The 16286-nt window shown below is 38.4% G+C and overlaps 2 protein-coding genes across 3 annotated transcripts in view; one reads left to right on the forward strand and one right to left on the reverse strand.

Moving 5' to 3' along the window:
* Nucleotides 1–1295: 1295 nt before the first annotated feature.
* LOC5569505 (zinc finger CCCH domain-containing protein 11A) lies at nt 1296–4662 on the reverse strand. Its single transcript, XM_021844789.1, has one exon. The coding sequence runs from the start codon at nt 4348–4350 to the stop codon at nt 3895–3897; it is 456 nt and encodes a 151-aa protein (XP_021700481.1). The 5' UTR covers nt 4351–4662; the 3' UTR covers nt 1296–3894.
* Nucleotides 4663–11879: 7217 nt separating this feature from the next.
* The window catches only part of LOC5569504 (tribbles homolog 2), a 183402-nt gene continuing 178995 nt past the window's right edge, over nt 11880–16286 (forward strand). Inside the window, exon 1 of one of the 2 annotated variants that reach the window (XM_001658539.2) lies at nt 11880–12344. The gene's annotated coding sequence lies outside the window, so the exon portion shown is untranslated. Of the gene's footprint in view, nt 12345–13242; nt 13263–16286 lie in introns of those variants that run through there. The other variant, XM_021844790.1, reaches the window with a different exon arrangement.

Consider the following 16286-nt stretch of genomic DNA (forward strand, 5'->3'; position numbering starts at 1 on the left):
TTTTTGGTTCAACCATTTCAACTGTTTTCAAACATATACGGCACTTAACTGATAATGTTTGCGAGATATCTTTAAGATTTTCCTTCCAAATATTCACTATTAGCAGTAAAACACTGTGCTCTTGAATTATGTCCGGATTTAAAACCACCTGTCGAAAATCCCGGACAGTCTTTTTTACAGTCCTATGCCTATTTATACAAATTTCACGATTGTAGAGTTTCTGAATGCATATACTAACGTTTATATCACTATAAAATTCAAAATACTTTGCGAGAAATGCAATTTAAACACATAAACACAACTGAATGTTAAGGCACGTTCGTCGTCAATTTTACCGAAAATAATTCACACTGTTGAAAAACCCCTTGCAACAGGAGGGACTGTTTTGTTTTGGTTATTATTAATGTTTAAGCAATGGTAACTAGATTATGAATGAATGTAAAATGATCAGCAAAATCAAAAGTGAATATTATGTATGAAATGTACCAAATATGTATTTAATTTAATCTTTTATTAATATATTCTATCAGTGTTTGGATATTGGTACCGTCCGGATTTTGATTCACCACGGTACTGTAATGTAAGAAGAAACTTATCATCCCATATTGAAAACTCATTCTTCAAACCTTAATGAAGGATGTTGCTGAAGAAACAAATCCCTTTTGAGCTAATTTTGTTTGAGATTGTTGTACATGTTTGCCGGGTTATAATCCCATATTTAGCTAAATAATAGCAAACAAATTCATGAATATCTCTTCTGCTAACCGTCGGATTGAATTTCTCTCTTACGAAAATTTCTTTATTATGGTTTGAAGAATAAGTTTTTACTATGGGCTAACAAGTTTGTACTTACATTACAGTTCTAACGTGTTTGGAACGTATCTCAAAATTTCTCCATAGTAATTTTCATATAAACCTACATTGTCTTTGGGCCACCTTTAAATCACCACCTAGAAAGCTGAAAATTTCACAGAACACTATTTTTATGGTAAGGATGGTAAGGAACATATGGGAGATTGGATTCTCAAACATTTTTAAATTTAAAAAGATCCTCAATCAGCGAAATTCGAACCCATGACCCTCAGATTGGTCATGTTTACGACAGATACGAACTGAATTTAATGCGCAAAACGTTATTGGTTCTCTATAAACATTGGATCTAGACCTTCTGGTGTGTTGAATCGTTGGATGCTTAGAACATCAACCATCAGGCAGTTCTTTCCAGTAACGAAACAGCGTTCTCTGTTGTTTTTTGTTGCTTTATTGATAATTTTAGACTTACACTTCCAAACTAGTTTTTTTTTTTCATTATTATGTTTCTGGTTTTGCCGTTATAGTTGCGGTATATTGTTGTGGTAGTTTAGAGTACACACACTCAATTTTGTGTAGCAAATTGTCTAATTGTTTTGTCGCTTTCTTTTATTTTTGCTTGTGTACGTCAATTTAATATTTAATATTTTTTGGATTGATTTAATTCTTCATTTATTAATTTTAGCTAACATATTTCACGATTATTGGGCTTTTTTTTATTAATCCGATCTGCATCGTGCAACTGTTCAAGAAATATTATACATTTTTTTTCGACTATTTTTTTTTTCTTTTCATTTTAATTATTACATGTTAGTATATGTAAGTGTCTGTAATGTGTGTAACTGTGTTGGTGTGGCTTTCAATAATGCATGTTCAAGTGTGGGTGTGTTCATACTGAATTCTAAACGTCCTATACAAGAATAGGTTAAAAGCTTCGAGCTTCTTGTAATATTTCTTTCCGTCCATTATTGAATTTTGACGTAAAACGCTTATTAGAAGGAAAATTTCACTCAATTCTATTTTCGAGAACAGACAACAAAGGGGGTAGGGGACTTCTACGAATGCAAACTCTTCATTTTGTCGGAATAATTTAGTCATGTTGGGTGCTGTAAGTTGGTTTGCTGTTGCCGAAGCTGATATACCACTAAAGCTATAGTTGCTGTTGGAAAACGATCGAGAAGAAGCTGACAACTTTCGCATACTACTTTTTTCGGTAAAACATTGCCATGGGCCCATGAGATGACGTGAAACACATGTTGGTGAATGAAATGATGAAACTTCGGTTCGTATTTTATTGCTGTTTGCTATTTGAGGAACATCACCAGAGTGAGTAGAATAATTTACTACTTTAAAGGTTATATCAAGTTAAACTGTCTGGTAATGAATAATTCAGAGTGTGCTGTTTTCAGATATTGTTACCTTAAATCATGTCTGAAATTATTTTTTGGATGTTATCCGATGTATTTCAAAAAGGGTTCACCGAATTTTTTTCGAATTTTCACACGGAAATCTATGCAAAATTGTTCTATCCTTTTCTGCAAAACAATCAAGAGTTTCTAGAGGAGTTTTCTTGAAATAACTTATGCGAATGGAAGAAGTTAAAATAAAGAAATTCTGCCAATATAATTGCATAATCCTGTAATAATTTCTGATGCTGGGAAAATATAAGGAAAAATTCTAAAACAATATTATGCTATTTTTTTCGGAACAATCTCCTAAGTGAAACTTTTTTCAAATACCTACAAGTTGTGCAAACGAAGAATATCCGAATCAATAATGTTAAGACTTTATTTGTTTTTTTTGGAAAGAATCTTTGAAGGAATTCTAGAAGAATCATCTGGAGTAATTCCCGGGGATACTGTTAGAACAGTTTCAGATTAAAACAAGAAATTCTTAACATTTTTGCAGTAAATCTTTTAGGACTGTCATTTAAGAATGGTATTCATAAAGAAGTTCGTTGAACATTTCCATGAGAAACTTCTTAAGAACAATTCCGCCAGTATACTTCGATTCTGTGTTTTAAGGTAACAAATTTCAGACACTAATTCACACTGCGAGTTCTTAGTCGAATCAATCTGTTATGCTGCACAAATGTGAATCGCATTCTCCAACAAACGAGGAACAGCACAAAAAACGAAGAAAATGCGCGAAATACTTTACTCTTTAAAGTTTGAAATGATTTCAGAACACGCGTGGCTATTCCAAAACTAACAGATAAGAAACAGCCTTTGCTTCATTCGGCGCAACTATAGAGCTTTGATGACGATTATTTTCACTAGATTTTTTTTAGCAATTTCTCTACACTAGGGCTATATAAGTTTGTTTGAATAAAATACGATTTAAAGTGCGTTAAACTCAAAGGAAAAACCAAATCCTCGCTTCTCCCTACCAATTACGTTTAGGCGTATATGTATAAATAAGGATAATAATGCATTAGGGCTTTATAACAAGATACGTGATATAATAAGATAGTTCCATTATTGATTTATAATCACTTCCTTCGAAAAACAATTAATAGCTAAACAACTAAACTGAAGAATGGTCGAACGCCAAGTCAGACGACATGAGGAGGCAAAAACTACGAATCAATTAGAAGTCCTATAACGCGGTGGACTTTTAGATTTCCCTGAAATCCAACGAATGCCTCCTGATCCGGTCTGATTTGACGCCGATCAGTTATAATAATCGTAATAGATGCAAACGTGATTTTGTGAATGCAGTACCGGTTCCGTTCCGTAAATCGTAATCCTCCTAATTCCAAATGCTGCTCAACGCGACGACGAATCCTATTGCACTTCCGAGGGGTGTTGCATTTGGTGTTCCGGTTCCCACATATCGTTGCAGAATTTCATAAATTAACTTACAGTTTTTCGTTTTCGGGCTGGTGCTTCCAAAAAGGTGGGGAGGGGCTGGACAAGCAAATCGAAACGGTTCCAAAAAAGCGAAGAAAACATAACGGGATCCAAACGGCGCGGCGTAAGCGAGTCTACTCCCTCCACAGGCAAAGAAAACGGGGATCCGGATCATCCGTTCCTTACAAAAAAAAAACTCCGCTCCGCTCGTCTGTTTCCTCTTTTAACTTCCTTAGATGATGCGGGGCAGTAGGGTAGCATAGTTGTAGTCCAGGACGACCGCCGGGGAAGTCGTGTGCATCATGTGGGGCGTTGTTCCGGCCGTAGTGGCCGCAGTTCCACCGGTAGCAGCCTGGGCCGCCGCCACCTGGGACATCATGCTGCTCGTTGTGGCCGGATGGCTTGCGGGGGCCTGTGGTTTCGGTGCCTTGTGCTGGAACACGCAATGTGGCTTACGACAGCCGCCCGGTTGGTCCTCCCAGAAGCACGGCGTTGCCGAACGGGGCTTTTCGATCTTCATGTGGCGCATCGTGCAGGTGCGATTGTAGCACTTCCCTTCTTGCCACAGTTTGCAGGTTTCCTCGTGGCCAAGTGCCGCCGGTTCGTGGCGGTACTCGCAATTCGTTCCCTTCTTACATGTCGAGTAGTAGAAGAAGTAGCAGTCATGCAAGTTCCTCGGTAGATCCATAAATGGTCGATTCTGCACAGGTTGTGTCGTCTTCCGGGGAAGTCTTCGCCTTCGTGGTCGGAGAGCAATTTTTGCTGTCGTCGCTTGGTGCTGCTTTTTGCTGCGGAATCGGTCGCTGTCGGAACTCTTTTCGCACACTTGAGAACGTTTCTAGCAGATTGCAATGTGTTCCGTTGGATGCACTATGAATGGCGAACTTTTGTTCACGATAAAATTGGATAATAACACAATAACACAAATTGCTATTCCATCCACTATGTAAAATGGACCCCTGTCAGAGAGCGTGTCACTTTCTAGTTTTTTTTTCTATTTTCGTGTGATGTCTGTTGACAACTTTGACAGAACAGGTTCATGGTGCATCAGCCCCAAAGTTGTCTTGATGGTTTGTGGAACGTATCTTTACACGCAGAAAAAATATCGATTACTTTTTCAAACCAACGTATACTTTGCAAATATGTTTGCAAAGTGAGTCAAATATGTTTGTGTTTACTCAAAAGTGAGTAAGGTCGTTTTCTTTCATGGTTGAGTAAAAAGTTACTCACTTTGATAAAATACAGTTACTCACTTTTGACAGCTAACTTGAAACTTCAAAAGTGAGTCAAAGTTACTCTCTTTTGAATAGATTTGAACGAGCGTGTTGGGCGAATTTTTTTTTTTAAATATCACGACAGCGATCTTAAAATTTCTTAAAATGCTTGTAGATCGTCGTTGCTACTTCACATCGTTTTGGAGCTTTCCTGTTGTTAACAAAGACAAATTAAAGACCTTCATATCCCTTGCAGTTGCCCAAAATTTTATGGCTCATAACCAGGTAACCATTAAGCACTGTTATAAACGGTATATGGGCCGCTTAACAGATTTTCAGTGCCAACAGGCTTTATATAAAATTTTCAAGTGCTTTTAGGCACTGTGACCTTCGGGCACTGAAACAAGCCGTATATGGGTATATAACGCTATTCCACAGTGCTTGTAAGCCTTGTGCCTGCAAGCAGCATACAAAGGCAGTCAATGCTGTTAAGAGGCTGGTGTACATGACGTTTATGCCACCCGAATCAAATTTGGCTTCGTTCAAAACAAATCACGAACGGTGATGCAATTTGTCAAGAATGACAAAATAGTATTGAATAGCAACAAAATTGTTATTACGAATGATTAAAAGAAAATACGTGGTGCCGTGATCCTGATCGCAATTCTCGCAATCCAGATGGTCTCCGGATTAACGGGTGGTTAGTGATTATCTGAATCCACCGCAACGAACGAAAAAGTGTGAAACTCTCGCATTCCAACCGACCCGGAGACCGTCCGGATTGCGATAAGGGTTTGTTCACAAATTTCATAACGCTAAAAATGGCCATTTTCGACACCCACCCACCCCCTCGTAACGCTTTTTGTATGAATGTTTTACAAATTTTGTATGAGCCGTAACAGCACGAGGACACCCACCCACCCCCTTCAGCGTTATGAAATTTGTGAATGGGCCCTAAGGGTTGCGATACCGGGAAATACGGATTACGTTGATATTGAATGCTCTCAGGGGGTTTTCCAAGGAATGTATAATTCCTTTAAATTTGTTTTTGCGATTTTTGTTTTGGTTTTCGCCAAAATGTGGAATAGATTATGCAGGTTCAACTACAGCATCCATAATGTTTTACTTTATGTACGATTCTGAGCAGGGTAAATCAGAAGAGCAACGATGGAGCAGATGGGAATGTGGCCGGAATCATCAGATAGTAGGAGATGGGAGAACATTAGTTCGGGCCGCAGTCATTCAACAAAAAAATACAACTTGGATGAGACAGAAATAGAAAGAAAAGTACATGAGATAAACAAACTTTTTTTCCTTTTTCCTCCACCCACGTGCTATAAATTTTTTGACATCTTTCACTTCAGATACTCGGAACGAGTAGGCCGTTTATCAGCCAAATAATTCGCCAAAAGTGGCTTTTGAGCGGCCCTTAATCACGATATAGTTCCAATAAGCCCTGTTGGCCATGCCTTTAAATCGACTATAGAACTGATTTGGTGCCGATTTTTACGGCTTATTGGTTACTTGGGAAGATTTAGTGAAGTGAAAAATTTGTTTTGTTTTACAGCTACGGATCAAGCCAGGAAAGGATAGTTGTTTTAGCACAAAATGATGTACTTTCGTATTCCTTATTACTTTCTGTACGGCTAGGGCCTCGCCAAAGTGTCTCTGAGATGTCGTAACAAACCCCGAGAAACGGAAAGATTATTCAACCCAAGATTCAACCAGAGAGCACCATGAAACAATCGCCCTCGTTCAAACCGTAAACATTTCAGATGTCCATTTATGGGAAGCCAATATTGATAAACAGAAATTCTCTCTTTGTTGTCAAAATGAAAAAAATTGTCCTGTTTAAATATGGTTATGTTTACACATTACTAAATAAATTTTAGCTCATACTTCTTATCAATTTTTTAAATGTCTGTTTTTTATTAGAATATGAAACGTCCAAAAAGTGAAAATCTAGATGAAAATATAATTTTCGCCCACTTTTCTAAGCTGAGACTTGGTGAAGTTCGTGAAAATTCTATTTTCGTTAGTTGGTTAATTAATTTCTCACCCCACAGTGGCCCAAAGGTGGCCAAAAGTCAAAAAAATGAAGTTTGCAAATTCCTTCTCGAATATGTTTTCTTGATTTCTTCAGTATTGAATAACAATTCCCCAAAGTTTCAGATTGATCGGTGTATATTTCGATTTTTCACAGCATGTGTCCTGGAGAGATGTCAGCTGAAATTGACTCTTATGAATTTTTCAAATTTCGTGAAGGTTGTTCTATAGAAATTGCAGTTTCTGCACTAAATCATGACCAAACCTTTCTCAACCGGTCTCATTCGAAAGAATATACCTTAAGCTTTGTTTTGGGGATATTGCAAACCATATTTTACATGTTAACCATTTGAGAACGTCAAGAAGTGTATAACATAGAGCTTCTTCAAAAATAAGGCATTTTTTTAAAGGTAGTGCAATATATCCGGGAAACGCTCTAAAATGGTCATTTACCCCTCAATGTGTGGCAAATGTTCCATAGTATTCGATGTACTATGGCTTCACTTGCGCTTTTTTGCGCCAAGATAAGAAAAAATAGTTTTTAGTTACAACACGAATCAGCCCATTAGACCATCATACTTGATATAAATATTGTCGCACCGCCACCAAACCGGATCGCGCCAGTGAGACTCGCGACGCGCCTCAACTCGCCACATTTTGAAATCAGTTTCTTAGTGTGGCGCTGCATTCTTACGATTTTTATGAACACAGCACACTATTCACATATTAGCTGCGATGCGCGTGGCCCGAGGAAACAATAATTTTAAATAAATGTTGGTCTTGATTTCTACCGGATACATAATATTGCATTTTTTACCTTTATAAGCTCCCGAATAGATTCAAAAACCACCTCGAGCTTGCCCACGATATTTAACTTCAAATTGGCATTAAAATAATGACGTTTCATTTGATTTTGATCTGGATACGGATTTCATTGATTGAATTACAAAAATGTGCTATTTTAAACAAATTCTGTCAAATGTACCATAAATATCGATTTTCTGTTTCAGCGACTATTTCTATCAAAATACCTCTGAAAATCATGTTTTGTCAAATAATTACCATTTTTGAACGTTTTGAGTGAGAATGGATCATTAAAATAACCAAAACGGCCGCTATGGAAAGCATAGATAGCGCCACCGTAACCTTGTGTGTTTGACAGAACAGCAATGCTGTCACAATGTTAAATCCCATATACAGTGGCGCCTTTGTTTTGATGCGGTGAGCACTTGCAAAAACTACATTCAATGATCCATTGTACTTTTGGCAAGCATTTGTGTGGGATGCGGCCACTGTGCATCCTGTAGCTGATGAATACATCAAAAAGTTTAATAATATTTTGAATGCAATATATAGTTCAATATACATTAAAAACGAACTGTGAATAATAATTTCCGACATTAATAATAATGTACTTCATCTTCTTCTTATTTCTGGCATTTCGTCCCCACTGGGACAGAGCCTGCTTCTCAGCTTAGTGTTTTTATGAGCACTTCCACAGTGCCAATGACCATTTTTGCATGCGTATATCGTGTGGCAGGTACGAAGATACTCCAGGGGGTGGGAAACTCGGCACAGTATTCGGCACAGTTCAGCACATCTGGGCACCCTTCTAATTGACAGTTTATTTTTCTTTCCGCTGATTGGATTAGACAGCTGAAACTTTGTTTCTACTAACCACATCACAAGGTCGTGCGTCTCAACCATATTGTTGTTATCCCGAATTTGTTTGGTAAGTACAAAATGAAGAATACGGTGCAGGAGACCTTTCTGTGCCATCGTCCGATGATGGCCAATCTAATGAATGCATCTCTGCTATGCAGGTATTCATAATCGCACCTCGTGGTAACCCGCACAAACGTATCCACGACGGGAACCGAAACATCGTGATCACCGAGATTCCAAACGGAGCTACAAATTTCAAAGTGGTCCTACCCAACATCTTGTCGGATTTGATTGTGATCAACTACACTGAAATGAATTTTATTGTAGAAACTACTGAATCCATGGTAAAATTAAGAACTGCACCAACGACTTTCAACCGACTACATTAATCTGTTAACTCTACCAAAACATAGTCAACAAGAAAATATATTCTGTTTGTTTAACCAGAGTTGTAGTACTTATGACTAGAAACATTCTATGTTTGACAAGTTTGGCATTGTACTTTTCACCGTACTGTGTTGTACGATGGGTGTCACGGTTTGAAATACAATGCTTTGTAGCCGAGGCTGCTATGGACATAGTCAAATTTACTACACTGCTCAGTGATTTTTACCAGATTATAGTAAACTTAACAGATTTTTGTAGTCGGTTGAAAATCGTTGGTGCAGTTCTTAATTCTACCATGGATTCGGTGGATTATACAACAAAATTTGTTTGCGTGTACTGAAGAGGACACTGGAAGAGGAACAAGTTTCAAAATCTCTGCCAAGGAATGCAGGGAATATACCTGATCGAAATGGTCAAGTCAGGTCCGTCACACTCGGGCTCAGATTGGATACCACTTCTAGTACTGCATTTGGTCCCTCGGTAGTGCAAAAGGTACCCAAGTTTGACAGATCGCAGTACACTTTTCACCGCATTCTAGATTACCTTATGAGCCATAAAATTTTGGGCAACTGCAAGGGACATGGGAGTCTTTAATTTGTCTTTGTTAACAACAGGAAAGCTCCAAAACGATGTGAAGTAGCAACGACGATCTACAAGCATTTTAAGAAATTTTAAGATCGCTGTCGTGATATTTTAAAAAAATTATAATTGTCTTTGGTCAAGTGGTACTCGCATGGAATCCAGTACATGGCCGTAAAAGGCAAACATCAAAAAGATTAAAGATAGATTTTTTTTTAATTTCTTTATTAGTATCATTCCAAACAGTACATTCATTTCTTATATCTAGGTGTTCTGTGTTATTAGACAACACTATCATCCTAATTTGGTAAAACAAATTTAAGATTTTATTAACATTTTGTTAACAACATATAACATTTCATTTGCCGTAGCAGTTCAGATTTTTTACAGGTGAGTTGATTTCACCTGCTTATAAGAGAAAATATTAAAGATAGATCGTTGACATCAACTCTTCGAGACTGAAGAGGGAAGGTAAATTGATCACCCTTGGCAGAGATGCCGACCAAGGTAAGACAGCTGAAGAAAATGAAGAAGAACCTGTGAAGGAGTTCAATGATGAAGAAAATACTTAAAATAAAGATGAATAATTTATAAACTATGTGTCTTGGTTTGCTTCCAATAGTGGTTATCACGCCCAATGGTATGGGTGCCCTAGTGTAGATGTAGTTGTGAACTTTAGAGGAAAAAAATATGCACTCAGTCTCGAAAAACACCCAGATAGCGGGTGTAAATGTTTCAAATTGGGTAATATTTCCATATGCATTTTGATGAGTCTGGAAAGCGTGTGCAAGTTTCTTTGAGGAAAACAAAAACAAACTGTGTATGACGAGCGTATGCTAGTCTACGTGTGTTCAAATGTCACTAAGCTCTATATAGCTTCTTTATTACTTTGCCACCGATAGCAACACTGAAACAAGCGTTGCAGTAATGAGAACCATGAACGTGTTTTTAAATTTACTATTCCAACCACGATTGAGCTATCATGAACACTTTTTATTTGCGTTTTGTTCCCTCTCCATCCAACCGCGTCGATAGCCGAGCGGCTAGCGTTCGCGCTTGACAATCGGCAGATCCTCGGATCGATTCTGGTCTGCTGCAAGTTTTTAACCATGATATAGTAATTTTTACTATACAAATGGTGCCATGGTAAAATTGAATGCACAAAATATTCTAAATAAATGCGAATTTAGTCTGCACAAATCAAATGGCGTTGTGTATTTAATTTAACCCTCTGATATAGTATTTTCAACCGCAACGCTGTTCTCAGTGAAGTCATTGGCGTACACATCGATAATATGAGTCTGTATTGTACTGTACTGAAGGTAGTTTCCAGTGAGAAGCATCATCAGCCCCGTCTCCCAGGGGTTCCAAATGCTTTCCGGTCGCTCTCCATCGCACGTATCTTCTCCCTCTCCGGAAAGTCTGCTAAATTGGTTCTGGCAGCACGATTCCTGGCTAAACTGCCCCAACTCCTTGGCATTGTTGATCAGAACCACAGCGGAAATGTGAAGACCACCTTGGCTGGGCAGTTGGGGGTGGTCCATTAATTACCTAAGGGTTTATGAGGGGAGGGGGGGTTTAAGATTTCTTACGCGCCATACAAATTATTTTTAGTTTCCATACAAAAAATCTTACTATGGGGGGAGGGGGGTCTAAAAACCTCCAAAATTGTCTTACATAATTAATGGACAGCCCCTTGGAATATATTCTCCCGCGTGGACAGGAGCGGCGCCAGAGCTGGAGCGTAATGAGAATCAATGTCCAGTCCACCTCCAAACGAATAAATTGCAGAACCTCAACAATCTGCCATAGAACGAACAGAGTTGCCAATTATTGCAGTGCAACCAGACAAATATGACATATCGATACGGTCGCTCACTTCAGCACAGTCGGCACCAATCAGCACAATTTTAGGTGAGCCGGCTCACCTAAAATTTTTTTTTTTTTTCTCTTAGTGGCTTAACCTTCCCAACAAAAAAAAAATTTAGGTGACCCGAGTTTCCCACCCCCTGGTAAGCGTCAAATATGTAATATATGTGAAGTGAAAATCTTATATCCTTATTTTCTTGAAACTTTTTCGTCAGTTGTGGACGCCGTGCAGCGTCGCAGAATTTGCACAAACACTAGTGTACCTGATGTTCTTATACGCTGTTTCTGTCTCCCTCTATCGTCTCTACATGTGTATGCGTGACGCCAATACAATCTGCGACGATGCGTGGCGACCTTTTCGTCGGCAGCATATGCAACACAAGAAGAGCAAGCGAGAAGAAAACATCCATCAGACACCCGAACTTGCCAGCCAGGTCCGAGCAAGCCACGTTTGGCATTCCGTAGCCGCTTTCAGTACAGTAATGGCTTTCGAAGCAGTTTGAAGCATTTTTCTGTGCAGCGTGTTTTGGTCCCGGTGTTCGCGTTTTGCGCTTTTCGGTCCCCGCTCTCTCTCACGGCTTTCGGCCTTTTAGTTTTGGTTTCTCGCGATTTCGTCGTCGCAAGTTGCGTTTTGTTTTCGCGGCCGACTTTGATCAGTGCTTATAAACTAGTGCCGCGCGACTTGACAAAGCCTACTCCTCATTTTTTTGGGGTGTTTCGGAATCCGGCTTTTGATTTCGCGAATCGAGTGTTTTGAAAGAGTGCCGAGGATTGTGCGAAGGAAAATAGTGACTAGATGCAAAAAGGATAACGATTTGGCGATACAGCTGAAAACTCAAGGATATACAAAGAGCTTGGGCGGAAGAATAAAGCATTTTCGTGAATTCGTGAAATTCTAAGGAGCGTTCATATTCAAAAAAAGGTAGTGATTGTCGTTCAAAGGCTGATAAGAGCAAAAAGATTCATGCTAGTGGGCGATGATAGTGTATAAAAATCGAGACGTCATTGAGAGCGTGTTGCGTCAAATCAAATAAGAAGAGTATTCAACAGAAAAAAAAGTTGCTTTGCGGTTGCGATTATTGTGACACCTTGCGCTCCTCGCTACATCATCCAAGTAGCCAGCCAAAAAAGCACGAGGGTCGCTAGTGGCGACGGCGACCCTGGGACCGCAGCAGGCTGGGTGGTTCTTCGAGTGTGTGAGTTTCGGCGTCAGCGTCGCCAATGAGTGGGAAAAAGAGCGCCGCTGTCCGGTGGTGCTCTTCTAGCGCGCGTGTCGTGATTTCAATCTGTAATATTGCGTAGCTCGCAACTGAATAGCGACGGCGGCGACCGGAGTTGCGAAATTGCGCGTATGGATTCGGCGAGTGAGAACTATTTTTTTTTGTTAGTGGTTTTAATGGCTCTGAATTCAATGTGAACGGAGATTGCCTTGAAAATTATTTTTGGTGGTGCACTTGGCCTACTACTACTTTTCGGCGGGGGTTGCCTCTTTCTCGTTTTTGTGCGTGGCTTGTCGATAAGTGAGTGAGCGAGTGACAACATCGTCAGATGCAGTTTCATGTGAATGTGTGGGAAAGGGCGAAAGAGAAAGGGCGCTGCCATAGTAAACGCGTCGAGCGACGCGTCCGCGTGTGCGAGCCCGCAAAGCAGAATATCAACAACAGGAAATCCTTTGATCGCATCGCGTTCGCGGACGCAGACGCGTTACTATGGCCTCACCGAAAGATTGAAGCGGCGAACGAACGCCACGCTGATAGTGCAAAAAACGTAAACAAAAGAAAGCTTGGAACACATCGCGACGACGAAACGAAAGTACCGTAATGTGGCGGAATGTGTATTGGTAAAACTAAAACTCATTAACTTCTGATGGTTGATGACGGACAAAATTGGTAGAGTGATATTGGTTGGTGCTTCCGACTTGCTAACGTTATCAAACTGAATAGATTTGTGTTTCAAACTAGTTTGACTGATCTACTAACAAACTTTTTAAAAGCACATTTAGTATTGCTGTTTGCATTTAGTATTAGTATTGCTGTTTGCATTTGACGTGCAAATATTGTTCAAATGCGTTCCAAATACGGTAACACAAACTAATCAAAAGACACTTAGCAACCGTGATCCATATTACCGCCAACCTAGCAAAGAAAAGCTATCTTTGACTTCGCCTTGATTGTGCAAAATGGAATTCTCAGGGAATCTCGATGGCAATCAGGGAAATTTCTTCGAGGTAGAATATGTCCATGACAAATATCGACTTCCCAAGACATGATTGAATTTTATGAATAACTAGTGGTCCCGGCAAACTTAGTCTTGCCATCAAATCATCAAGTAGGCTGTTGAAAAATGTCATGGTATCTCCTATACAAAATGATATATTAGTACTTCCCCGTTTTAGCAAATTTTCCGATAACTTTCCTAAACTTTTTCGTCACACGAACACGTCGCAGCCCTTCAAGAAGACAACAGTGAAAGAATTGTGCAAATCGGATGTCCTGTTCTCAAGTTATTTCGCGACATGCAAACACCACTCCATTTTTATTTATATAGAAGAAGAAGATATTTGATTAGTAATGGATTCACATATCTTCATGCACGATTTTTAAAATTTTTATAAAATTGAAAAACTGGAAAACTGATTTTGGGAAAGTAATCTGGAATTCAAACAACTTTCAATTTAAAATGTCGAAACAATCATTTTACCAATTTTACTTCGGGTTGCAGGTCTTTTTAGAGACTTGGTCTCTATTTTAATGCAAATCTCTACAAAGTCTCTTTATGAAAGATCTCTAAAGTCTTTATTTTTCAACCGAAATGGTCTCTAAAGTCTTTTTTTTTTCCATATCTTGTTACAATAATGCAGGCTCCAGAAAAACCTTCAGAGACTGTTACGTGAACTTTACAACTAATTCTTCAAAAAATTCATCTCAAATTTCTCGAGGAGAAATATATTCTTAGAGAAGTACCTGGAAGCATCTTTGGAAAAACTTATGCTTAAATTTTTGAAGAAATTCTACACGGAAATTTTGAAGGATGTCCTAGGAGAATCCATGGAAAAAACACCGGATAAAATACTGGAAGACTTGGGGCATTTTTGGAAAATACCTGAAAGAATCTTTAAAGAAATTCCTGATGATCTCAGAGTTCTGTTTCATTTTTTGGCAAAAACCAGGTTGTGTTCTTGAGATATCTAAAACAAAATTCCTATAAGCAATTAGGGCGGAATTAAAAGCTACAAGATACTCCAATCTACTTTTTTGCTTCTCTATTGAGGTTCTGAAACATTAAAAAAGTCAGCAACAATAGTTTTCTCAGGAGATTTTCTTGCAATTTCTTCAAGCATATTTTCAAAAGGACTCTTTGTTTACTTTGTCTTTAATCAATAATCTATCATGAGTGTAATATTCGATAGAGAGCGAGAGAGGAGAGTCGCTCATTGTTACATAGGTCCTTTAGTGAAGTTTAGCAAGAATTCTTAAAGGTTCTTAAAGGATAAGTAAATGTCAGTTAAATCTGAAATAAGAATTGATTGAAGTACTTAGAAATTCATAACACATTTTTGAATATTTGAATAGATCACATGATTAATTCCGGGGAAAAATGTATGTTTGCTGTAATTCCTGGTGGAAATCAAAACATAACACTTGGAGTAAAACCTAAAGAGATACTTCTGGTTAGATTCCTGAAAAAATACCGCCGACATCTCTGTAAGATATTTTGAGGAAGTTATAAAACAAAACACGGCTGAGAATTGCCTGATGGCTTTCCTGCAGTAATCGCTGTAAGATTTTGGAGAAACTCTCAGTATAATCCAAAAGAAATGATTGGAAAAATATTCAGTAGGAAACCCCTAAGATACCAATCACCTGAGGTATTCTGAAAAAAAAAAAAATCTGAAGGAAGCACAGAAAGCATTCCGGAAGAAATTCATAGGGTCTCGAAATTTCTTAAGGAAAACTGCTTGAAGAATCTGTCAAAGAATTTCTTACGCAATTCTACCAGGGGTAATGCTTGGAGATAGTTTTAGTAATCTTCTGTAGCGATTTATGTTCCTCAATGATATTTTCTTAAGTGATAATCCAAATGGTAAGCATCAAAATAAATAAGTTCAATACATAACACTGTATGTAATTGTGTTTTTTTTCGTACACAAATTTTGTAAGAACAAAAGCTCCCATATAATTTCTTTATCACCTTGGAAAAAATAACTAGCAAAACTTCAAACAGCTAAAACAAAAAAAATCACCTTAAAACTCCTCTCTGATTTTTGCATCAGTTCTTATTTAGGGTACTTTTAAAACACTGAAAATGATTCCAGCTGCTAAAAGCAGCTAGTGGATGATGGTCTTGCGATAAATAACCAGGATTTTTGAACATATGTGCAATGCTGATCTATTGTAACGAATTAATCAACTGCTTAGCTTCCTATGCAGTTTGAACAAGGACGGAGGAAGGACTTTTTATTGAAAATGCAGTGAACTTCTTCTGTTTGGCATTTAGTCCCAACTGGAACAGAGCCTGCTTTTCAACTGTTCTAATAAGCATTTCCACTGGGTTTGTGTCAATTGATCGTTTCTGTACTAGAAGCACGTTTTATTACAAATAATTCTGAACTTCTTCCTTTCATCGTTACGTCCAAACTGGAACATATCCTGTTTCTCAGCTTAGTGTTCTAATGACCATTTCCACTGTAATAAGCTTTTTACATTCAACTTGGTAAGGTCTTCAACTGGTGAGTTTAGAACCCACCACCCTGAGCACTGTATGGCTAAACAGTTTCGTTAAATAGATATAGATTTTAATTGGTTTGCAATAACCTGCATAGCTCTGCTTTGAATTAAAACAGTAAAATTTTTCTTTCTTATCA

Source organism: Aedes aegypti, chromosome 2 (assembly GCF_002204515.2).
Source record: "Aedes aegypti strain LVP_AGWG chromosome 2, AaegL5.0 Primary Assembly, whole genome shotgun sequence".
In the NCBI taxonomy this organism is placed as follows: Eukaryota; Metazoa; Arthropoda; class Insecta; order Diptera; family Culicidae; genus Aedes; species Aedes aegypti.